This window comes from Struthio camelus, chromosome 17 (genome assembly GCF_040807025.1).
Source record: "Struthio camelus isolate bStrCam1 chromosome 17, bStrCam1.hap1, whole genome shotgun sequence".
NCBI lineage: Eukaryota > Metazoa > Chordata > Aves > Struthioniformes > Struthionidae > Struthio > Struthio camelus.
Window position 1 is genome coordinate 11694132 of NC_090958.1, and position 26081 is coordinate 11720212.

The 26081-nt window shown below is 38.1% G+C and overlaps 2 protein-coding genes across 5 annotated transcripts in view; one reads left to right on the plus strand and one right to left on the minus strand.

The window, feature by feature from the left end:
* PGAM5 (PGAM family member 5, mitochondrial serine/threonine protein phosphatase) lies at positions 1-20936 on the plus strand. 3 transcript variants are annotated; one of them, XM_068910820.1, is made up of 6 exons: positions 1-325; positions 4262-4440; positions 4894-5019; positions 6285-6373; positions 6634-6767; positions 20798-20936. In XM_068910820.1, the coding sequence occupies exons 1-6, from the start codon at positions 30-32 to the stop codon at positions 20817-20819; spliced, it is 846 nt and encodes a 281-aa protein (XP_068766921.1). In that variant the 5' UTR covers positions 1-29; the 3' UTR covers positions 20820-20936. The 3 variants fall into 3 exon arrangements, with proteins under 3 accessions (XP_068766921.1, XP_068766919.1, XP_068766920.1); XM_068910818.1 differs by lacking the exon at positions 20798-20936 and adding an exon at positions 8660-10527; XM_068910819.1 differs by lacking the exon at positions 20798-20936 and adding an exon at positions 8660-10527 and having other exon boundaries at positions 6637-6767.
* The window catches only part of ANKLE2 (ankyrin repeat and LEM domain containing 2), a 23328-nt gene continuing 9732 nt past the window's right edge, over positions 12486-26081 (minus strand). Inside the window, exons 5-14 of one of the 2 annotated variants that reach the window (XR_011135001.1) lie at positions 24115-24303; positions 23691-23813; positions 23243-23309; positions 22432-22613; positions 20769-20875; positions 19645-19838; positions 17869-18595; positions 17141-17272; positions 14122-14447; positions 12486-13113 (exon numbers count right to left, since the gene is read on the minus strand). Coding sequence is in view for 1 of the 2 variants with exons in the window: in XM_068910817.1 (XP_068766918.1) it covers positions 14210-14447; positions 17141-17272; positions 17869-18595; positions 19645-19838; positions 20769-20875; positions 22432-22613; positions 23243-23309; positions 23691-23813; positions 24115-24303 (1959 nt within the window). In the remaining variant the exon portion in view is untranslated. Of the gene's footprint in view, positions 14448-17140; positions 17273-17868; positions 18596-19644; positions 19839-20768; positions 20876-22431; positions 22614-23242; positions 23310-23690; positions 23814-24114; positions 24304-26081 lie in introns of both variants that reach the window. The other variant, XM_068910817.1, reaches the window with a different exon arrangement.

The following is a 26081-nucleotide window of genomic DNA, read 5'->3' on the forward strand; positions in this document are numbered from 1 at the left end:
GGTGAGGGCCGGCGGCCGCCGCCCGCGCCATGTCGTTCCGCCGCGCCCTGGCGCTGGCCGCCTGCGGGCTGGCCGGCGGCTCCGTGCTCTTCTCCGCCGTGGCCGTGGCCAAGCAGCCGGCCCGCGGCGGCGGCGGCGATGCCGAGCCGCGGCCGGGGAGCGCCGTGCCCGCCGCCACCACCGCCGTGCCCGCCGCCCCCGCGGCGCCGCCGGGTTTGCTGCTGCTGCCGCCGCCGCCGCCCGCCGCCGCCTCCTGCCCGCCGGCCCCCGGCTGGATCGAGAGGCCCGCGGGCACCGGCGGCTTCTGGGACAGCAACTGGGACAGGTGGGCGCCGGGGGCGCGGCGGCGGCGGGGCCTGCTCGGGTCGGTCGCAAGCGTGGAGCCTCCGGCTTCACCGGTTTTTTACACGAGTGACCGTTCGGCAGCCGCTGCCGCCCTCGAGAGGGTCAAGAACATACACTGAAGTCGAGTGTGTGTGGGGGGGGGAGTGCAGCTGAATATCGGGAAGCTGGCAACTGCCTGGTAGTTTGGGGAGAGGAAGGCGGTGCCTGAGGGACTGGGGGTCGGCGGGTGCTTTGCCAAGAGTTTGGGAGGCCTCTCGTTTAGCAGGGAGGCCCTTCGCTCGCCCCCCGAAAGCCGCCGGACGCGCCCCGGCCCGGCGGAGCGAGGCGGCGGGGCTGCCCCGGCCGAGCGCGGGCCGTGAGCTGCTGCAGCGCGGCTGAGACCGCTGAGCCTAGCCCTGGTTAGGCAGGGGAGTGCTCGGGAGGAAGGTCTTCCCCGTGTTTTCGTTTGGACGGTTCAGAGGCTTCCCCCCCCGTTTGAAAAAAAAAAAAAACCGCGCAGATAAAAGAATTACGATAAAGCTATGTCATGAGATTGCAAAGCCTTAGTGCTTGTGCTTATCAAAACCCAAGTGTTCAGAAGGCTTATCTACTTTTTTTTTAACCCAGTGTCAACCTTATTTCAGAGTTGCTTCGTTTCTGCACAAAGGTGTTTCTTTTTAATAGCAACCTCCTTGCGGACTGTTTTTACATACTAGGCATGTAGGAGGCCTGCTAGTTATGTTGACCCTGGCACTGCAAGTAAGTATGAGTAATGTTGCTTTGAGCTGTAATTTGATTATGTTCTTAATAGTGTTGTCTGTGTTCACGCAAGGGTTAACTCTCTCTTCTGATTCTGCACTTAGGATGTGCAAATTTTCTATATTGAGCTTTGGCTTATTCAGCTTCTGGCTGGTAGAATTATCTCCCCAGGGAGACTTATGTCAGGCTCCTATTTAATCATAGTAAATCCAAACTTAAGCACTAACAGATTTCTATTGTATAATGCATCCTGATTTGATTTTTGAGATGCAACAGAATCAAATACACATATAAGTAGGGCTCTGTGTGCCCTAATTATGAAAATCATAGTGACTTTCATTAAATATGGTTATTTCTAGTTAAATGGGTACTAAAACTACTTACTTAATTGTAGATCCTGGTTCTGCTAAATAGTTGGCTTGCTGTAAGGGCAGGTGAACTTTCAGACCTTTTTCTGGTATCTCAATACTCCTGATACAGGGAGTAGAGATTGTGCTATAGCTGATGTAGCTGTCAGAACTGCTTAAACAAATACCAGCTAGAAGACATTTAACAGTACAGTTAATGATAGAGTACTGCATCACCATTCATTACAGTGTACAATAATGGCTGTATATTACACAAATATATTAGTGCAGAGCAAGTTTAGTTTTGTACTATATGATGTCCACCAATTGGTGTGGTACCGCTTGGTACCACCATTTGCTTTATCTGCTTGAAACCTTCTTAGCTCCACTTCTTGTGTGAGGTTTGCAGCAACATTTATAGGTAAATTTGTTAAATACCTAGGCTTATAAATATGTGAACATCTGACCATTTCTCTTTTGGAAAAAAAAATGACAAAGTCAATTCATGAGCAGATAACTGGCTATTATAATATTCTTGTAACAGTTCAGAAAGTTTGAAGTTTTAAGCAGCACAATGCAGCAGTGTCTGCTTTCAAACTTTCTGTTAACCTGATATACTATATCAAAGATGTTGCATTGGTCTGTGCCACTTGTGCAAGAATTGCACAGCTCAGTTTTTGAAGACTAGATAGTTTCATTTCCTGCAAAACACTTAATCTGAAAGCTATTCTAATTAGTTTTCTATTAAATAGAAAGCTTGAAGTGAAGGAAAAAAGCCTTGAATTATTGTCTTAAGTTTCTGTGCTTTGGATGACTTCCTTTATTTTTTGAATGGTCCTTCAAAATAGCTTTATGAGATCTAGAAATACCTGGATTTCTACATATGCTACACACACAAATTGAAAAAACTGTCAGGACGACTGATATGTTTCAGTGACTTGCAGGGCTTCCTGGAGAAGAGGAATTGGGTGTAATCAGGTCTAAAGAGAGACCCTGGCATTGCCATTATGTTTCAGCAAAGTTGTGTCCTGCTACAAACTTAGATGAACTTTGTTAGGGGAATGCAGAAAACCACATTTGTTGGCCTCTGAACTTCAGAGGCCTAAAAACCTATTTAAGATAAGCTTCAGCAGTATTACAAATTTTCCTGCACGTAACTTTCTAAAACTGTTTTATGCTAAAAATCCTGTTAAGCTTAGTTCTCTTCTCAGGGCTTGTTAAAATATCTGCTGCTCTTCACAGCATGTGTTACCATCAAGTAAATTCAGACCTACTGGTGGAGGAGAGAGGGGAGGACCTTGACTGAGGCATTTCTTGTCATGGGTTTATGCCGTAGGATGGATAAATCTCCGCTTTGCTTTAGAAATCCACTTGAATTTTTCGGATATTCTTTCTGTTTTTCTAAGGTATCTTCCTAACAGTATAGTTTCTAATGAATAAAAAAAAGTATTCTGTGTAATTTTAATGGAACTTCGTATTATAGGACTGTTGCTTCATTTTTTAATGCTTTGTATGAAAGTTCTTAACAAAGACCTTTCTTAACAGTTTAATGAACATGTTGAGCCTCTTAGTCAAATAGAAATCATGTATTTCCTAAAGAAAAATATGATGCAGAGCTCCTTAAGGTTACTGTTATCTGTGAACTGTGGAAATAAATCTGTGAAGCAGCAATTTCTATGACCAAATTAATTTGCCTCAAACGGAATAAAAATAATATTCTTGATTAAAAAAATTATAAACAAATGAAGAATGTTGAATTATAAGAGTGAAAGCAGTGAGATGTTCAGTGGATTAAATAAACTAACTATTCTTTAGGTATGAGATCAAGTAAGGGAAAGGATTTACTTTCTGAGATATAGAGACATAGTAAAAGGGTTTATATTAACGACGAGGCAGATCAGTGGAGAGAGGGGACCGGAAAGACTAATCTGTGGAAGACTTGGTCAGGGTTGATGATGATAGTGCAGTGCTGGTGTTGGCAGTAGGAAACCTGTAGTGCTAATCTGTGATATTGGGGGAGGGAAGGGAAGGGAAGATCCTTTGTGCCCGGTGCCCTCTTGAGGAACAGATCAACTGTCTGGGTGATGTGCAAAAGGAAGGTTATGGTATGCAGAAAGGGGGATTAGTGTGCAGTATGACAAAATGGAAGAAATAGAGTGGCTTCAGGGGAGAGAATGATGAAAAAATTGAAAAGGTGAGCAAACACTCTGAGTTTAAAAATAAAAATATTATTATTGGAGGGACCTGGTGTGACCTCAATCAGGTATCCATAAAGTAAGAGAATTAACCGATTGGATATATATAATGAGAAGTGTGTTGCTTCTCCTTTTGGATATTTTATCTCCTAAAGAAAAGGTATTAGTGTAGCTGTTGTGAATTTCAGTGAAAATCTTAACTGTTGAATTGACAGGAGTCCAGATACAGAGTCCTAAAAAAGTCTATATCAGCTTCTTGTCCAGACCGAATGTAGCATTTATACATTTCAGTGTACACCCTCTGCTCGCACTAGGATTCAACTCTTTTTTTCCCTGTGTTTGATGTTGCACGAATTGGCTGAGAGGTGGCTGTTGCTAAACAGCAAATTTATCTATGGCAGTTACACCTTTCCACCTGTGGCATTAATGTCTTTTTTTTTTTTTTTTAATGCAGGCTTCTATTTATAGCCGTTGCACAACAGTTCAAATAATCAGTTTTGCTACATAAAAGGCTAAATAGTCAATTTTAGGCCTTCAGTTAAATCTAGAACTAAGGCAAAATTATCCATATGTAAAATTTCCTCTGCCTTTTAGTCTCACCTGTATAAAAATGACTCTTTAAATGTATTTGTGTAGACGTGAACCACTGGCTCTTATCAACTTAAAAAAGAAAAATGAAGAAACTGGGGAAGAAGAACTTGCCTCACGTTTAGATCACTGCAAAGCAAAAGCCACCAGGCACATATTCCTTATCCGCCATTCGCAGTATAATTTGGACGGCCGGGCTGATAAAGATAGAACTCTGACCCCACTTGGTATGTATTATTAGAAGCATCATACCTCTTATTTTGAGAAAAAAGCTTCTTATTTGCTACTGTCTTGATCAGTACAGGTCAGTAACTCAGCTCTGTTTTGGGTCTCACTGCCAAACTTGAATCCACTTTCTGGTTCCTTTTTAATAGAAAGATATTAAAAGTAAGTTTGTTTTTTCCTTTTCTTATCTTCTAAATCCAAACATTATGAAACATGTTTTTCAGAGTTCTAAGCACATGCCACAGTTGTAAAGAAACTTCATAATGGAAAATTCAAACTATTTTAAGGGGTTTGAGCTAAGTTTACATGCCGACTGGCATAATTCTCCAGGGCTAAGGCTTTTGTCTGAAACTTAGCTCCGTGACTACCTTAGAAATAAATTACCTGTAGAAGGTAGTCTGTGTGAGGTTCTTGTTTGAGTATCAGCAACTTAAATAGTGAATATCATTTTTAAGGTCGAGAACAGGCTGAGCTAACTGGCCACAGACTGGCAAGCTTGGGGTTGAAATTTGATCAGATTATCCACTCCTCCATGACTAGAGCAACTGAAACAACTGAAATTATCAGCAAATATCTCCCTGGTAAGTGACTACTTTTAAATGTATCAGTGTCTTCTGACCCTTAAAACAACTTCCAGTAGAATTCTAAGCTTGTCCTTGAGTTAAGGTGTAATTGAGCTGTTATTAGCCATTTTCTAGACCTATGTGAATATGTCTATGTTTTAAATTAAAGAAACTAACAACCCTAATTCTGCTTGTTTCCAGTTCATCTTTAAAAATGCAAGAGGGAGCTGGCCCCTCTGAGTGATTAGGCTTGTACCAGTATGTACTGCTGTAGGAGAACTCTGCTGATTGCTTTTCCTTCTCTTATGCGTTTGTAAGCAGACTGTCACAGGTCATCAGGATTACGTCAGGCCTTACCAGGCCTCAAGGGGTAATAGCACAGGAGAGAAGAGAATCATAAACTCCAGTTGTTGTAGTGATGTTTGCCGGGTTAGTTAACAGGCCTTGCTTGTGCACTGCACTATCGTATGTGCAGAGGAAGATGTGGCACGCTCATAAAGGTAAAGGATGTGTAATGTGTGTGGGTGGCTGCCTTGTTTTTTGTTCCTTTTTCCCCCCCTCTCCAGTAATTGCTATTTAAGCAAGACCTTGGCTGTCTGAAAACTGTGGTATGAGTATCTGATCGAAACTCCATATTAGACTTTTGCAGGTCTAGGTCGCACTGAAATGCAAAAATTACCGATTGCAGTGAAGTCTGATATGAACAATACAAAAATCTATATGAGAGCATTCATTCATATTGGAATCTACACTAAAGATTTTTGACTATAGCTAGTTCTTTCTGAAGCATCGGAGTGGGTTTTTTGCGTTTAGGGGGGTTTTTTGTTTGTTTTTTAGCAGATATTCCAGTATGACTAGCTGAAAGTCCATGTCCATTAACCATTGTGTGTTTGTTCTCTTGCATATGCTGCTTCCAAAAAAGATCTCCTTCCTCAGACTAAGTGAGGTTAAAACATTAAAAGTGTAGTGCTGGCATTTCTTATGTTGTTTTAGATTTACAACTTAAGGTTTCCCTGAGAAGTTTCAGCTTGCTGTGCTGAATTGATTTAGCTGTTCTGCTGGAATAAACCTCACCTTGCTGATGACAAAACAGTTTTGCTGGAGACTTTCTACAGTCCTTGATAGAAATTATGTAGACTAGAATGGACTTAAGAATCCATGGTTGAGATGAAGGCTTCTTTATATATAGAATTTGAAAAACATATAGGCTGAAGTGTTGTGGGCCTGTTTGCAGTGTAGTGTGAAGTAACAACTAATTTCTGAATGGGTATATAATTTTTCAGGTGTCAAAAAAATTAGCACTGATCTGCTGAGAGAGGGAGCACCTATAGAACCAGATCCGCCAGTCTCTCACTGGAAACCAGAAGCTGTGGTAACTTTTTATTTATTTTTAACATTCCAACTTGTGGCGTCTGAACTGATGCTTTTCATTATAGACCTTAGATAACTGCATATTTTCCCCTCCCCAGTAAGTATACAGAACAGTTAAAATAACTTGAATTTCCTAAGTGTTAGTTCAGCCTCAAGCGTGCATCTCTAAAGAACCCTTTAGAAGATGCATCCCATCTGCAAATGCAGATAATGGCACATGCTGCTCTGAGCTATGTTTAATTATGAACTCTGTGCCATTAGCAGTATTACGAAGATGGAGCTCGCATTGAGGCTGCTTTTCGAAACTTCATTCATAGAGCTGATGCAAAGCAGGAGGAAGACAGCTATGAGATCTTTGTCTGCCATGCCAACGTGATCCGTTATATTGTCTGCAGGTACCTGTTGGATTCAATGTTCACCTGTGTTCTTTAAAAGGTTATAGTTTTGCTGAAATAGTGTTGGTGTATTGCATTGCTGAACTAGGAAATCTGTTGATTTGGCAGGCTTTGATGTGGTTGGAGATGAGCTCCTGCATTATGAGCAGCTGCTCCTGCAACCTCATTACAGGATTAACTTGCAGATAGGAGAAATATTTGAAAGCTAGAACGTTTCCACTCTAACTCTAAAGTGAAAATGCTTAAGACTAGACTAAATCGTTGAAGCTTGAAACCTTTTTGGTAGGTCTTTAATGCCTGTTATGCTTCTGCCTCCCAAAAAACTGCAGGCAGTGCCTGTGTGGGCTGTCAGAAAAGACAACAGAGCATCTGACTGGATGTCTCTTTTGAAGTGATGTGAATTTGATCTTACATACTGAAAGACTCGTTTAGTTTTGGGAAATCTGTACTAATGGAAGATACTGGTATTATCTTGAAGTTGTGTTAGTGCGTCCTTGCAAGGACATCTAATGCTGAGTTGGGAGGGAAAGTAGATCTTTCAGCTCATATCAGGGTGGCTCATGAAGGAGAAAACAGTTCTGGGTCTTTGCCCAGCTCTCTGTCTAGTCACCTGAGTCTGTTTTATTCCTCTCCCCCCTTCATCAAAGCACTATCTGTAAGATAATTTGTCTTGAGCAAGACACTTGTGATTAAATTTTAATCTGGTCAATAGCTACAACAGTTAGCTTTGTTTAGCTGAACTATTAAAATGCAAGCCTGCCTGCTCTGTGGACTGCTTTAAAGCTCGTCAGTATTTCTATACTTACAATTATTGATCAAGTAAACAGAATATTTTTTTCTTGTTCCAAAAGAGATTGTCTTGCCACTTCCTTTTTCTCTTTGCTGTTTCTTGCATCCTTTTGTAACTTCTCTTCTACACCTTACCTTCCACTCCAGGCTATATGATAACAAAATTGAACACAGTCCCATACAGTGTTCCCTGTGGATCTAGGTGGACTATAATTGTTATTCATTTTATCCTTTTAAAAGGTTATCCTATAGCCAAAGCCAAGTTATTCCTCAAGAAGATGTTTGAGAGAACTTATTATTTTCTCTGGCTGTTTACTACAATTAGTTGAACTTCTGAGGCTATTCAGTTAGGAATTTTAGGATAAAATAGCTGGAGACTAGAAAGACCTGTGATAGCTGAATGTTTTTACCAAAGAAGTGATTATCTTCTTCAGTTATCTTGTTCCCAGGAAAGTAGTTCTGGTGAATTTCTGCCATAGGCATATGCTGGTAACTAGAATACATAATATGTCATTGCATCTTCATTGCTGTGGTTACCTATGGCAATTTTAGCCTTATCAACACCAGTAGGCCCGGGCATGCTACCTATGCCTTTGGTCTACTGAGGAGACAAGTATGTACATAAGTGAGCCGTCTTTGCATCTAACTGTCCTAAACTGTAGGGTTTTGTGGTACTGCAGTTGGCTCAATGACCAACTGAACCTATTGCATCTGTCATCTTGTTTGTTATTAGGTTGCTGAAAGGACTCTCAGCAACCTGAGTGCATTATGGCGTCTACCTTCTGTCCATTATTTGAGTTAATCCTATCTATGTTAATCATACCCATCTGCTGGACTCCACTTACGAAAGTGCTCTGTTGGCACTGGCCCAGTTGTCAAAGCTGCATTTTCGTATCAGTTGCATGCCAGTTTTTTTTTTTTTTTTTTTTTTTTAAACAATGCCTGTTTAGGGTCATTTGCATGCAAGCTGCAGAATGCACAACCATTTTTTCCCTTATCTGGCACAGCAGATGATACTGTCAGCTGCACGCTAATAACATAGCTGTTTATGGAAGAACAGTATTACTTTTCTTTTTTTTCTTTTCTTTTATTTTTTTTAATAGAGCATTGCAGTTCCCCCCAGAAGGCTGGCTGAGAATGTCTCTGAACAATGGTAGTATAACCCACTTGGTGATACGGCCTAATGGAAGAGTGGCACTTCGAACACTGGGTGACACAGGATTCATGCCTCCAGATAAAATCACACGTACCTGAATGAGTGAAACTGATGGCCATCCAGGAGCTGCCTCTAGTCTCTTTGCACTAGTACATTCAGCTACAGTACCACTAGATTATCTGCTATGTTGGGATGTCATGCTCTTTTAAAACGTCCTTTAGCCCCTTGCCTTCTTCATACATATTCATATCTGCCTTTCAGTCCAGAAAAGAAGAAATTTTATGTAAGCCTGAAGCTGTCCAGTCCTCAAGTATTCCCAAAAACTCTTAAGTTGAGCTGAGGAATACAAAAAGATTGAATGTCCGTGTGCTCAGCAGCTATGAGGAGAGCACGACTTCTTTTTTTTTTTTTTTTTTTTTTCCCCTCTCTTTTCTGTGAATTTCTATAATCAAAGCTTGCTCCTGTGGATTTTTTTCTTGTGCAGAAAAGCAATTGGTATGGGAACTGGAAAGGACAGCCCATACCACACTGCAGCTAGAACTGAAGACGAGCCAACTTATTTCAGCTCTTGCAGAAGAAGTGATTGAGGGAATTCTGCTGTTTAAAGGACAAAGGGTTAAGGTCTTGCTTTTCTAAACGATTGAGGATGTGTATCTCTATGTTGCATCCCTGTTCCCTGCTGTCATCCCCACCCCTCCTTCCCCCTCCCCCCTAAATTCATGTAAACTGTGCCTGAAGATGGTAGACATAAAGAGAAGGTGTAAAAAAAAAAAAAAAAAAAAAAATTTACCCTCAGAACTGTGGTGCTAGAATTACCTGCTGCTCATATTAAGTAAGTGTTTCTCCATCCTTGGGAAGACCTTTATGCTATTCTGAGCAATGTACTTCAGTCTCATAAAACCTTTAACTAAAATTTGGTCTGTAGGAGAGCCTAGGGATGAGTTTTGTAGCAGTAGAGATAGAAGAAAGGGAAAAGCAGTTATCTTTCACTAGTTACTGTGGCTACGACTCTTATGTTTACAAGGAGTAGAGGCTCTTTTCTGTTTTCTCCCACTGATTCATGTTTGTTAATAGTTTGCTTTCAAAGTAGAGAAGTAACAGCATTGGAGTTCAAGATAAGTGCTACTTCAGATCAGCGTTTCTGCGGTATTGGAACAAACTACTGTTAAAACTGTTGCTTGAATGAGGAACGAATAGTTGTGGTATGACTTTTCTACGCAAAGCGATCAGTATAAACATGAAGCAGGATGCCTTTGAGTTGCTCTTTCATACAGCTTTGACCCTGCAGAATTTGTTCCAGGCAAAATCTAGGTGCCTGAGAACTATGTTTTTATTTTTGAGGAGAGGGCTCAGAAGCCACTTGCTATTAAGGACATTTGCTAGCCACCTGAACCTTTGTAATACTTAGCTCAGTTACTGCCTGGCATGTTGAAAGTCTCACCATAGGCATAGTCTGCGTAGTGATATTTCACATACTGAAGTACAGCAGAAATAAATAAGGAATTACAAGCTTGATTCTCTGAGAATCCTGAAGAAACCCTAAACCTACTTCTGTCAGAGCTGTATGAAGCATAATCATGGCATGAACCTAGCACCACAAGGTTTAATGGCGTGTTTGATACAGGACTACTGTTATCAGGATGACGACAAGGAAACTGGGGCAGCAGGGAACCAAATATGAAAGTTGCAGCAGTGCTAGTCATTGGGGATGGCAGGAGGAAAACATTGTGAAGTATCTCATCAAAGCAATGAGAATAACTTATCAGTTTTGTCTATTAACTTTTTAAAAGTTTTGAATAAAATAACTGGTCTTTCTTTATTGTCTCTTCAGTTGAATTGTTGACTGAGATTCTCATCTAGAATGCGTCTGAAGTGACGCCTTATAGCTGAGCTAAATTAATTTATCTGTAAATTCACTACTTCTGCAACTAGGGGGTGTTAACTCCACTGTGCTTTTGAAGGCTAGAGGAAAGACGGCCCAACATACTTCTGCTGCTGTGGTAAGGCCTGCGTTCACAAGCAGAACTGACAGTTGGCCTGCTTACCACATCTGTCCAGGTACTGTGTAACTGACCCTAGAGTGTGTGTCTCCCCCTCTCCACTAAAACCTTTTTCTACTAAAGCTTATTCTTGTTTAAAAAAAAAACACATTTTTGCACAAGTACTGAAATCAGCAACATTTTCAGTGGCGCTTACATTGACCGGGGTGGGGGGAAGTGTGTATGAAATTCCAAATGAAGATAGTAATTTTTTTACAGCATTTATAAGCCACTTGCTGATTTCCTGCCTCTTATAAGTTCTGCGGCTGTTCCCCAAACCTTTTCAGTAGTGGCATAATGAAATTTATTCTTATATTAACACACAAAAGATACATTTTGCCTACAGTTGGTGTAGTGTTAGTAAGAACTGGCTGAATTAGTCGTTTACCATGTCACAGTACCAACCCATATACTCACCCCCATCCCCATACAAAGTAAACAGATGATTGTGACACTTTAACTACTCATTTATTTTTTTGAATAGAAAGCAGGGTAACGCTGTGTTTTTAACACGACATTGGGCTAAGTTTAAAAAATAAAACTGACCTTTTGCACCATTAAAAGTGAACTTTTGGACAATAAAACACAAACCAAGGAATCCCACTCTGATTTAAAGTGTCACCACAGGCTCCTCATGGAAGAGCTTTCTTCACAAATATGAGTGAGTGATCAAATTGCTACATAAGTAAGTTGCTACTTTTTTTCTGAATAGATGAAGTAAATCTAGTGTTAGGAAAAAAAAAATCTTTTAAAATGCAGTACAAGAATGGGACTAAAATTCAAATTATGTAAGAAAGACAGTTGTTTAAAAAAATAGTGTCTTGATCTAATCAGAGCCAGAGCAAAATTACAAAGCAGTAGGCAAGGGTTTGGTGGTGGTGGGTGAGTGGGTGTGTACATACCAGAAATACACCTTTAAATATAAAAAAGAAAGCAAATACTAATAAGGGTAAAAGGACAAAAAAATTAATACACAATTATAGCTGTTTGGCTCAGTAATAAATTGTGTATTAAAAAAATCCAATACCTCCCCTCAGGCAGCTCAGGACCGATGGATGGTGGAGGAGTACAGTGGCTGTACGCACAGCAATATGTATGACATGGCTTTGTTTTTAAAATGGTATTAGGCAATTACTTGCCTATCTGCATATTTTGAACAATTTATCCAGAATTACTTTAAAATAGTTCATGTACATTAAATTATTAAAAAAAAAAAACAACCCTCAAACAACAAACCTTTTGAAAAAAAATGTAGGAACCTGAGCCCTACAAAAGCTTACTTGAGATAGCAAAGACTGCTGCAACGAAAAAAAAAAAAAGGAATTAAAAAAAAAAAAGAAAGTGCGAAAAAAAATTAATATACTCAGGACCATAGTAGCGTATAGGCTATTTTGTGTGACTTTCAGAACTGTCTCTTGACAACTGATCCCCCCCCAACTCCCTCCCCCCCCCCCAGCATGCTAGTTGGCTGGAAAGATTTGAATGACAATCATTCAAGTAGAACTCACTAAAATGTCCAACTCATTGGAAAGGGACTCTATAATTATAAAGAGCTAATTAATTAAACCTTTTTTTTTTTTTAATTTCTAAAAAAAGGAATGGTCTCCCACAGTGTAGCGTGTCTCAACACATGATCAAACTAAGAAAGAGACTTGAAAATGCCTTCCACTCAGAAATCCCAGATGAAAAACTGTATTTTATGTGCCCATAGTAAGTAGATGCCACTTTTTAAACTTTTGAAAGAACAAAAATTTAATTAAAAAAATATGTTACAAAAGGCACTATTAAGCTTGCAAAAGCATTAAGTGCAGTTTTTTTTTCGGTTTGTACCAAATAATGAACCTATTCAAGGGTTACAGTTTGTGTACAAAAACGGTCAGTGTGCAACAGCCATCAAACCTATCAAGCTTTGGATTCTTTAGTCCAGCCTATGTAATGGTGAGAGCTATGTGTGGTAAATGGCCCACTATTAAAGAGATACTACAACCGCTCGCCCACAATTAGTGTTTCTTTAGACATACACTTAGGTTACAAAAGGTTGAGAATGTTATATGTATGTATGTTTTCCTCACTTACTTACTTACTTATTGTGTGGCAACAGTGAATCCTAACCCATCTGTTTTTAACTTGTGCAGCCTTTGCTGCTTTTAGTTTTCTAATCAGATTTACATTTTAAAGAAAGATAGGAGTTACTTTTTTTGTTTTTTTAATAGAGAACTATGAACAATAGACACCTATGCTTCTGGAAGCCTTCTTTCAAGTAAGGTTACAACCATTAAACATGATACAGAAAACTCAGGGTTTTGAAAAGCAGTCTTCATGTCAGCATCATACTGTCCAAACAAGTCAGTCTTCCAGAAGGCTAAAGAAAGAATTAAAATTATTGACTGCTGTAACAAAAGTTAGTTACTACATCTAGACTAGAGATATAGTAAAAGCTTACATTTCAATAAAAACTATTTTAATCCTTACTCCTCTATCTCAACAGTTGGGAAATAAGGATCCCCTTCATGGATCACTGGGGTACCACTATAATATATTACAAACTAGACCATTAAGATATGTTGCTGGTAAATTTGCTTAAATTATTGCTGATGTGTTTTTGTGTAATAGCTACTAAAAAAAAAAAAATCTGCTAATGATAAAAGCTTTGGGGGGGGGGAGGAACCTGCTGCTTTTGTTTTAGAATTTTTATCTTCAAACTAACATTTATAAGTAATTTTTTTTTAGTTCCCCTTTACTAAAACACTCATTGTATAACCATTTCAACATCCTCAGAACAAGCAAAACTTTCTGTGTACATACATATACACACACGTGCGTGTGTGTGTGTGTATATATATATATATATATATATATATATGTATGTATGTAGTCAATTACTCAGACCAAACTGCTGGCTATGAACATATAATGTCTGATTATGCAGATAGTTTCACATTCATATTCGATACAGGACAGTTGTCAGTGCCCAGGCTTTGCTTTAGGCTTTGCAATTTGAGCTTTTTCCGCGGCAAGTGGAGGAACGTTTCTCTTCTTGCAACTTATTTCCTCTACTAAGATTTCTATTTACTGATGATGTGCTTCATCCAGAGGATCCAAGCAAAGAAATGCAGTTGAGGGCTAATGGGTTCATTGTGATAATTACACTTGATGATAGTAAAATACCACTCTTTCTAAGTAAGGGTTCAGCTCACTGTTCTACTGGTAATGAAGGTTAATTCATAGCTACCGGACAACTGCACTGACTGTCACTGACTTCTTGCAAATCACCAGTAATCTAGCTCTTATATGGCATAAAGACATATATTTAAATTTTTTAACATAGATTTGTCCTCAATTGAGGAAAAATAAATAGCCAAATACAAACCTCATGTCACTTTAGTAACATTGTAATTTTTTTCCCTCCACTCTAACAATGAAAATATTATTGAAGTCCCAGCAAGATGAATCATGTTTTAGTGGGCAGGAGGCTCCGAAAAGTAACGCAGTTTTAAGAGTGCATGGTTGACACAAGCTGGACTGTAGCGTCCAGGACTCCCAAGGTCTGGAGAGAAGGAGGCTGCATTGCTGTATTTCCCTGGACTGCCCGTCACTGGACTATTTCTTCCTGGACTAGAATACACTGAAGTGCTTGGAGGGCCAGCAGCAATGGTTTGGGACTTGAATCTTCCCTTCAGCGCTGGACTTGGCCAACTGAAAGAAAAAGTCATTTTTTCCATTTTATTAGGAAAACTGAAATAAGGAGAGCAGTAGATTACTCAGTCTCTCTTGTAGATCTAGAAATAATGCACCAGCAGAGAGAAAGCAAAACTGGTCAGAGACAGGTCTGAGAAGAAAAGGTGACAGTCAACACAGTATGTTACATGGAAACATGTTGCTTAATTGGGAAGAGGTCATTTGCCCCAAAACGGCCATTAAGAAAAGCGTGCTTGTAAAAGCACGGTTCGACAATGTTAGCCCAATGCTATTGCTCAGAAAAAAATTAGTTAGACAAGAACATCAAGATTTAAAAAAAGGATCTGATCCTGCTTCATGCCATAACTATGCCTTCGGCTGAGTAAGATTCCCCCTCCTTTTTTTTTTTTTTTTTTAAATAGTATCTCTGCCCCGATGCCACAGAATATATTTTTTCTATAAAGAAACAAACTTTTTTTTTTTTAAACTCAGTGAGGTGTACAAAATTTCTTTGACAGCAGGGTAAAATATTTTCTTTTTTAAACTATAAAATCTTTTTTTTTTTTTCCCCTTCATAAATTTTATCTAAAGAGGCAAGATGATGCAAGGTTGCTTCTACCATCAGTAAATCATTGCTGTTCTTTCTTTTATATGTGATCTTACAGGCTGTTTCTTAAGCTAAACCACTAGGGAAAACATACTATAAAAGCTAAAAATATTTTATAAAGTCATTTTTAAATAAAAAAAATAATTCATAACTACGCAAACTATGTATGTACCCAGCTTCTTTCAAACTTTTTGAAAAACAATTTCCTCTTACAGACACCCCCCCCCGCCAAAATCTGTATTGCAAGGTCTGAGTGTTGCAGTCAAAAATCCTGCAAACCTAAAACACAATACTATTTTGTATTTTATTTCTTTGCTTTTGGCAGAAGTGACACTGAAAAATTAAGGAGGCTGAGAAAGTAAGCCTTGGCACTGTCAAATAATTAAAGGTGTGATTTTAAAATATTATTACTTACGCCATATAACAAAGATTACATCTAAAAAGCTTGTGAACTATGTTTAGTACTTTAGAAAAATACTTTGGACCTTCCAAACCAATTACATTACCAATGTAATAAGAATTTATTTAAAAAAAAAAACCCTAATAATTAGCCTATTTCTTTCAAAAAAGGAATTACAGAAGTGTGGGGACAACCAAAGTAGCCTTGGAAAAGATACCGTTATCAGTGAAGCATATGAAAATATTAGCTTGTTTCTATCCCACTTTAAATCACAGAAAAAAAAATCTTTCCATATATGTTTCATGTTTTCGCTAAACAAACACATTTAAGGCTTTATTTCAATGCACTATTTGAAATATAGAGAGACAAAATAAAGCTTCTTTCTAGTCCAGTGCCTAGCCAACAGGCACCTTCTCTCCCTTCTACGTATCATCTGAACTTCTTTCATCCCTGTCACATGTTGTTTCAATGCTGTCCACAAAATTCCTCCTGCTCCAAGCTCTGCTAACTTAACCCATTTGCAATTCTTAGCAGCTTGTTCCCAACTCCTCCTACTCTGAATTTTGCGGCCAGTCGAGCCAGTCAATCACATTTTTTAAAATTCTTACAAGCAAAGTGGCTCTGTCTTTAAACCATATTTTGAAAGACTAATGTTTAGTACCGATACTGAGAATGTTTTAGTGGAAACAGTTCTCAAATTAAGTGGAATTTTATGCATTTAAGAAGTCTAGAAGAAAGAAAAAGAAAATAAAAATTAGTATGGGTCATGTGATGGGTCTCTGTTCCTACTTCCTTTCCAACCTGCTGTGTGGCACTGGGTCATCTCTTTCTTCTCAGAGAACATTATCATGACTATATATAAGTTGTAGGCTGTCTAAGCAAGGGATTCTTCACTGTTCTGGAAAGTGTTTTTCACAGTGGAAATAAATCTTTGTGTTACTTCAACTATCAAAAGAAGCCACCTGTATGAAAATATCACGGTAGGACCTCAAAAGCAACTGCATTCAAAATAAAACGTATAAACTGCATAGTATATATTCAGGCATCCCCCAAAATGCAGACTGCTTACTTTACTCATGTAGCAGAACACGACATTCCTTCTAAAAACTTAATATACACCATTGTTCACATTAGCAACTCCTTCAGACTGAGATAAAATAGGGTAAAACTAAAAATAGTAATTAAAAATAGTAATTAAAAGATGCCTGAAGATATTAAAGTCACTTTAAAACCACTATGCACAATCTGAGTATCTCAAAGCTATTTAACATTATTATACTGCATCCACAACAGGGATGAATTGCCAACTAACATCACAACTCCTATTAAGACCAATGAAGGATCCAAGTACCGAGTAATAAATCAGAGCTTTAAGCAACTTGAGGCATTTGCCAATTGGAGAACATGCATGCTCCTGAAACATTCATTTTCCGTTTGAATAGCCTGTATAGATATGTCAAATTTATTTGGAATTGCAGTGTAACGTACGGGATTCTGACCACAGCACCTTTCCCTATTAGCAGGCATCAGCCAAAAGGGTTTGGTGATTCATCGTTAAAACAGACTAACAGTTAATACAGCTGAATATTTAAGACTCGATTTTTGTGAGCAGCAAGACCTGAAATTCTAGCTATTCAAGCTGTTCTGCAGCTGACTCATTAAAAAAAGTTATTTCAACTCCTTTGACTGAGTTTGTAGGAATACCTTTGCCTGTCAGATGAAGAGTAGGACTCCACTGCATGTTTCCATTTGTAAATAACAGGGTATTTCTGCGGATCAATCTCTGTTGCTTCTATAGCCGCTAAGACATCACTATCCAGCTTTGATGGCTGCTCCCTAGAATATAAACAGAACTAGATGAAAAGAGAACTACATATTTGTCCAGGCAATTAGATGTTCCAATTCTAAAACGTTTATTTTAGTTATAAACAAACTAACTGCCCTACCTCCTTTGAGAGCATAGCTCCTCTATGAACTTTTTCCAGCAGTCCCAGATATAAATGGCTGTCCATTATTACACAGTAGTCTCTTAAGAGAAAAATTTTGGGAATGCATGAAAATTTAAGCTAAGGCCATCCCAAGAACGTACTAAATACCTTACTGACCTAAGTCGTCAGGCTCCAAATGAAGCACAAGCCTGTCAGACTAATGGAAAACAGCAAAGTTAACTGTTTGAAACTGATTTGGAAACCAAAACAACTTCTCTGTTCCTAGAGTTTCAGATATCATATTCAGATAATTAATTGCAAAAAAACTGTATGGCTACTGTAAAGGAATTGAAGCACTTCAAGATGATCATTCAAGGCTGACTGTAGCTAGTATTGCTTAGTATCATATAATCTTAATTTTGTTGTAGTTGATAACATAAATAGCATCTAATTTTGCATGTACGGACCAAAGGAAAAATAAATGTTAAAAGAGAGAATTCATACCCAAGGAGAAATAACTTCTTAGAATTGTCATTTGTGAGTGAAGCCTTCAAGAGAAATTTCTGGGAAGAAGATTCTTGACATTGTCGTGCCTCATTAGTCTGAATTCCAGATTCCACGGATGGTCTCTCCATTTCTGATGGTATTTTGTTTTCTGTCCTTAACTTGGTCTCTCCAGGTTTACCTGTACCACTTGGCTCAGGAGAGCTTGCCTGTGAAACTGCAAAGCAGGTCTTATCCATCTGGTCCTTGGATAGTCTAACGTGACTCGTTCCTTCAGCCAGAATTCCTGCATTCTCATTTTTTTCAGTGATTTTATTCAGTACTCCTGCTACCTCTTGTTCTTGGAACGACAGTCTTTCAAATTCTGGCATTAAATTGGAAACAGGTGATACAAGGCATTCTTCCCCATCACGCAAGTGCTTTCTGTCACTAATTATCCTTTCGCTGGCCATAGGACTGCAAAATCCATTTTTGCTGGAAGAAACTGCCTTTTCATAGTGCCTGGGGTGATCCGATGTTTCTATAATGTTTACTGTATGCTCCATTGACAAGATATCACACTCGGAGTCTCCAATAGCATCTATGCTAGGTTCTTTGGATGCAATAGGCTGGCTGTTATTACGTGCCGCATTCTGTCTGTTTTTAATTTCTTCTAAGCTCATGTCATCATCATCCTCATCCAGAAATGCTCCAACAGAAATAGAATTGCAGCACTTTTTACTCTTGCCTGTAAACAATTTTAATAAGAGCAACACATTAAAAGATTTGCAACAGAACTCCATATAATAGGAATAAATGGGAATAAATAGGAATAAATGCACAGTCTTTATGCCTTATCTATTCATTGATGTCCTCTATAATTTTATTTATGCAATGGCATTAATTAACCTAGCTAAACCTATAGTACAAAATGACAGCAACTAACCTTTTATTTCCTAGTCCTTTGATAATTTTATTTCCCACATGCCTCACTTAAACCATTAACTGGCAAAAAAGGATAAAAGCAGAAAGCAGAATAGGGTAGGACAAGGTTATTAATACAGAACAGCTTAAGTTTTCATCTCTTCCTGAGCACAAAGTCTTCATTAAGCAAACACGATGCCGTTCGAGAAACTGAACCAAGTTCCCTTATATAATATAAACATATATATAAATTTTATTATATATATAAAAATATATATAAATTTGTTCTCTGCAGCACTACTGAAAACATTTTTAAATCCAATGGGTCTAGCTTAGTAGTTCCCAACCCCTGGAGGTGAAACTACAATCTGTTTTAGGTAAAAGGCAGCGTTAGACAGAGGGCCAAGGGGTTTCCTTCCTATCTCCTCCCCACAGCACCATCTTCCTCAATTATTCCAGTGAACTAGCCAGGCTGTCTTTCGCCCTCAACTGTAGTGAATTATTCCTACATTTTAAGAAGTCTTTTTTTCTGTATTTGTGCATGACAAAATTCAGTAATCTACACAGGAATTCCCAAACACTCAGAGTAAAAACATACTCAAGTTAGAGGTTTTCTTACAGGCATTTCATTTAGCAGCTACAATCAAGGAGCGGATATTAAAGGTAGAGAACATCATTAATGAATTGTGTTCTAATTCTACATCCACACTGTTGTTAGCTAATTTTTCGATACTTATCATCAGACTGTTTGGGTAACAGATTAATAATAGCAACCACAACAGATGAATTCATTTCCCCTGGGGACCAAAGCTTTTTCCCTCCCTCTTCTCCCACGGTACCACCTGTTGTTTGTAACATTGGCCCTTTTCTTACCAGAAGGATGCGGATTTTTGTATCTATTGCAGGTTTCATTTTCCCCTGTTTCTTGCTGAGCCTTTTCGCTCATTTCCTGATGACTCAGGTGCTCTTCTAATTTTCGCAACCCCTCCTGGGAAGACAGATCAACAAAACAGCCCAGAAATTCCCAGTATTCAACCCACGGGAACCCCAGTTCATGAGCTAACTCCCTGCAATAAATAAAATAAAACGAATCATTTGTGAAGACATAAATGTTAGTTTGACAATAACTTTTCTGAACACATTTTATCAGCTACTAATAGGACTATAAACGTGCAGCTAGGCAACACAAATTCTGTAACAATCAGCAGTCTGCAAAAGCAATGTACACATCCTTAGCAAACAAAGTATAATCTATTTTTTCTATAATATTTTCCAAATTGTATCTACTGTTCTTACAGTTAGCACCCATAAATATTGCCATTTTTAATTTAACTGTATCTAGACATCAGATAGAGACAAACCCTTACTGATGTAGGTGTGATTTGAACGATACTCCATTCAAATCTTTTATTTGGAAATGCAAGGAAAAGAGGGAGAAGGAGGGAGGGATTACTTTAACGGAAGAAATCTAATCAGTGGGTAAACTTTTTTCTACGCATTGCTGGTACAAAGTATTTCAGCAACAAGGACACATGATCACACACACACACACACACACACACACACACACTTTTCTAAAAAGCAGAACATTTGTATTAGGATCTTTTGGTTCTGCTATCTTTTTAACAGTCCCATTTTACAGGAAAAGGTGGCTAGGCATAATTTTAGGTCTTCTGCCAAATTAGACAAGTGAACATTTGAGAAAAGCATTGTAGATTTATCGTCAATAATCATTAAAATACTTTTTTCTGTATTTCCAAAGCTGTTAACCAGGTCTCAGCTTTTTAGCTGAAGTGTTTTTGTTTACATAAAAATACAATAAAAATCCAACACTACAACACACTTAATGAAACATTCATGGCGATAATTTTTGTCCTAAAAGATTGTTCACTAAGCAATAATTGTATGAACAGTACAAGTGTTTTGCTTTTTCTTTTGATTGCCTTGTCTATTGCTTTTTTTTTTTTTTTTTTAAATACTGATACTCTTTTAGATACCTTCCAACTCTTTCAACACCTCTTTCCAGATCAGATTTCCTGACATTGTGAAAGAAGCCAGCTCTCTCTCGAGGTGGAGTCTTCCAAAGCCTGCGAAATTCTTCAGCCTTTAAAAAAAATGAAAGAATTAAAAAAAAAAAAAAATCCAACACCCAATACCACTCCCCCCACTACAAAATGAAGTTAAATATAGGCCTAGAAGACATTTAGCTGTTATCTGTCTGTATGTAAACAACTCAAGTTCTCCCACAGGTATTGCTCAACTCTAGTTTTGAAGAGTCTCATTTTGGACATAAAATGTTTCCCCTCGCAGTATGCTTACTGGTTTATTGCTGTACTTTGATATCCTAACTGCATATACAATTACTACTAAATGTATAATCACCTTAAAGTAACCTCTTTAGATAGCAAGTCAGACTAGTTTTAATTTATGTGCAGCAAGAAATAGAGAGGTATGTTTTAGAACATTAGAGCTGTATTTAATGATGAATGCTCTCCTGCTTACTGGTTTCTAGGAGGAAGAGGTGGTAATTTTATATGTATATAGTCAATTCCATAGACTTGCTACAATTATTACAATATATTCTTGCTGTTTATTCTGAAGTATGACTTTTGAACTCCTAAAGGGAATAAACCAATAGATTTTTGTAAAATCCCCAACTTTATGCCTTTTACATGACAAAAATCAACGATAATGGCTAAGAGCTCTGTTCAGATATTAAAAGGTCGCCAGCAACCAAAACAATGCATTATTTATACCCCAGGCAAAAGTTGTTCAGAATATAAGATACACTTACGTTTCTGTCAGGAAAACAGAAAATTGACCAAAGAGCATATGTGGAAGAAAAAACATTAAGCATTTTGATAAAGTTCAGCCCTGGAGGAATTCAAGCATCACATGACAGAAAGTTCTCAGTCATCTTTACTTAGTAGTTCTACAACTACCGTATTTGCAGGGTGTTCTGATTAAACAAAGTAGACAGCGAAATGTCTATAAATTTATAACATATTTAACTGATATCTAAGTATTTCTCCTAGAAACTAAAAAATTCATTTTTCTACTATACAATCACTTACTCTTCCAAAACTATCCAATGCTTATTACTTAGCCATCAGCTTTTCCATTTAGAAGTAACAGTCGCTTTTTCAACAAGAGGAGATGATAAACTGCCTCAAACATCTAGTATCAATTTTTAGAGATGGGATAAGGCTTTTTTTTTTTTTTTAAACCAATTCATAGCTACATCCAGAAGTTTTGTTTCAGATAAGAAAGTTAGAGCAATTACTTGTAAAGACAATGCTAGGCTTGTCAGACAGTACTCTGTGACCAAAATGATTTTCCAATAGAAAAAAGAAAAGAGCTTTCTTTTCAGTACCCTTCCACTTTTCCTTATTTATCCCACCCACTTCTATGTTTTCAGCAATAGAAAGAGGATGCAAAAGTTTCTGTGTTTTCCTTCTTTATGGAAGGAAATCCATCCTGTTCAAGAGGAGGACAGCCACAGTACTGGAAACTGTAACTGCTGCCTATTGAAGTAGCAAACTGCACCACAGAGTGGATCACAGGTGGAGGTTCTAATGGTTTTTATTTAAACAAAAAAAAAAAAAAAGGCATTAGAGTCACACTCTAATGTGTGCACACAAATTTGCATTATATTCTTACCTTTGAGGGGCTCATGGGGCCTGCAAAAGCTCTTATTGACAGTACTGGATCTTTGGGGCTGCCAGTATATATAGGTAAAGTTGTTTGAGGGTTATCGTCCGTCTGATCGGGCGACCACGGTGCACCAATTACAGGAGCTGAGGAATTGTCATCTGCTCTCAAGAGTGGTACGTAGTATCGACCTAAAATTAAATACAGCAAAGCTTTCCTAAGAAGCTTATGTTACACCAGCCTGCTGCCTCTTACACGTCCACTTTTATTTCATTAGTGAAACTACCTGCAATTCAAACTCATTGTTTCAATACGCACTAACAGCTTACAGATTGTACTTTAGTTCCAGTTCCCTTCTCTCTCCAATACAAAAATACCTGCATTGATACGTATTTCTCTTTCCTTTCTCTTTGAAAACCTCTTTCACAAAAGCCTAAACCCACATGTGACAAAACAGTGAAAACCTCTAGGTCAAACAAATTAGATCACTCCCTAACATGACAAATAAATCTCTCGTTCTGTGAAGGCTTTTTATTTGCTTTTAGATTAACCTTTCTGTTTCAGGCTCACTGAATAAAACCAGGGCAATGCCTACCTTACAGAGCTAGGAGGATAAATTTCTAATCTATTTAAATATTGACCATACAATTTAAAAGACACAAAAGGTTTTCTGTTCCTTTTCAGTTTTAGCGTTTCTCTGATTCTTAGAGCATTTTACAACAACCTCATTTATAAACAGGAACGCCACAGAAAACAAACAGAAGACAGCAAAGAGCCAAATTAGTATGTGCCCTGAGATAATATAAAACTCAGTACAGACCTTGCAAATATTCTCTTAACTTTTCTTTCAGTTCTGCAGATTTATTCTTGCTTCTTTCACAAACCACCTGTTAAAGTAATTGTAGTTGTTTGTTAGTAAAGCATAATCTCGAATCAATTAAAATGTGTTCTTCTGTAACAGTCGTATTATTGGCCTCTATCCATCTAATCTAGTATTTTTAATTCATAGTAAAACAGACCACTAGAATACATCCACATCCATAAAACAGATGCTGTGAAGAAAAGGCGGTGAACCATAACATCTAGAACCTTCTCCTAGGTACAATCAACACAAAGTATTTTCAGTGCTAACAGATTTACACTCGAATCATGACACTAATGTCTTACTACAAGCCTTCTTATTTACAGTAGTCGTTGTTTGTTTGAACTCGAAAAAAATTGCTCAGGCATGATATTTTTGTTCTCAGCGCGGACACGGGGAGACTTACTTCTCCTGGAGTTTGATCATACTTATTTCTTGGATTTTTTACAATAGCTGGGTGTGAGGTAAGCACATTAACAACATCCAAATTCCCAAACTTGCAGGCAAAATGCAATGGAGTATCAAATCCCTGCAATGGGAAAAGGGAAAATTCAGAGGTATATGGAAAAATGATAAAGTCAATCCCACGTACTTTATTTTGAGACTTTGGAAGAAATAAACAAACATGATGACTAATTAACAGGACTCTTACTAAATCTTCTACCATACTGTAGAATAATCATTATTAAAAAAACACAAGACTCACGAACAGCTCATTTTTGCTAGATGTGAACCCTCTTACTCTCTTTCCATCTCCCTTATATATATGTCCTCAACACCCTCCAGTCATTTCCACGATAAGAAGAAACTGGGAGACATTCAAATCTTACCATTTTATCTGGCGTATTAAGGTAAAGGTCAACAATATATCGGATGCGCTTCTTCAACATTATATCGTTATCATCTGGGTACATAAGCCGCATAAACTCAGGATTTTCCAAAGTGTCTAGTAATAACTGGCAGATACCAGGTTGATTCTCCTTGGCAGCAACATGCATGACATTGTACCTACACCCTTCCTGAAAAAAAGACAAACGTTAGAATGAACTGAAATCTGAACAGCTTGCTTACCCCTATATGCTTAACTGACTTAACTGCAAAGATGTAATGGTTCCCAGACAGAGTCTTATAGTTATATTTTTCTTTCTTAATATTTTCTTAAGAAAAGATATTTACTAAACAGTACCTAAACACTCAAGCACAATATTGTCAAGATGTATTTACCTATCTACCCACATTATAAGAATAACGTAGTTACGCGCAAGAATACTCAGCTATACTCTGCTTTTAAATCCAGGGCAAAAATGTAGGAAATAAGGTATATTAAGGTATCACATAATAAATGACGGAAGTAGGAAATTCAGTATATAAAAAGTACAGGAAAGCAGGCATAAATATAAAATTCAGTTTGCTGTAATGCATCATATATGAAATTTCAACAGTTTAGCAAAGATGGTCTGAAAAAAGTTATTTGTAAAACTAAGCCTGTAGTGTCTGCTGAACAGTACGTTATACGTGGATTTTAGATCTAGAGCAGACGTTCCAAAACGTACAGAAGAGCGGTACGTAGGTAAGCAGTGCTGCGGGGACATCTAGCCATAGCTTAGACTCTTCCCCACCCTTAAAATCAGGCCATGTAAAAAGGCTGAAATCATTCGGAGATCAATACTATATGAAGACAAGACTATTCTTCATTGCCAGATAAAACAAAACTATTCCTTCCCTAGGGGACCGCATACCCAATTTCTTTATTCTAGCTCTCTGGAGCAGACGACTCTCTTGCCATAAATCACCCATGATAACTGACAGACAATTGCCATGTTTCTGTTAGCTTTCAGCTAGTATTAATGTTCTGAATAAGAGTCCTTCTTTGATTATATCTTCAGTGGACACGCTATTGGCATGTTAGGATAGAAACTTCCTCCTAGACAGCGCCTTTTTGTTCAATACAAAGGAAATGGTAGCAGCTAAAAGCCTAACTCCTACCAAGACCGATTTAAAAGCTAAGTCATTTTCTTACAGGAAATGTTAGCAAAACACACACATGCTGTCCTACCAAAGGACAAGTGAAAACAAAATATTAGGTCCTGCAACACTTTTTTTCTTTTGAAACATTTTTCAGGTCTATGCTGGGGGAGCTGCAGTCCGTGTCACAACACGGTTACAGTCCACTAGTTTTTCCCCTCTCTAATGAAGCTGTACATGACTTCAGATAACATCTTGGTATTTTATGGTTATATATTACTTCAAAGTATTCCTGCATTCAAAGCAGGAATAGAAACATATGATTACCAAAGCACACACTGATAAAAGCTATGCCAAGGTCTCCGGCACAGGCTCTGTCCACAGTCTTTCCTACATGGGAAAATTGCATCAAAGGCCCTCGACACAAAAGAGAGAGGCCTTCGTAAGAATTTCTGGTAAAGTCCCAGGGTAAACACTGAGAAAATTTCCACTGGTGAAAACAGGATCTTTTGAAGGAAGAGCAGAGGACAACATTCCTCCCAATTCTGCTTATCAGGCCTCAAAACTAACTCACTAAAACAGAACTTGGATTACTGCTTTTCAGTTGTCGTCAGCCTATGTGGTATAGAACAAGCCAACACACAGAGAAGTCTCCCAATGAAAACCAAACTTCTTTTTCAATCATATCAATATATGACCTAAAGAAAGTCAGAGCAGTCCCTGAAGAATTCAAAAAATTGTAAGCCCAGCAGAATATCAACAGCAAGAAAGGCAAAGACTTTATTTGAGAAATAAATATCAGAGTAGCAATTTGCATGCCTAAAATCAGCAA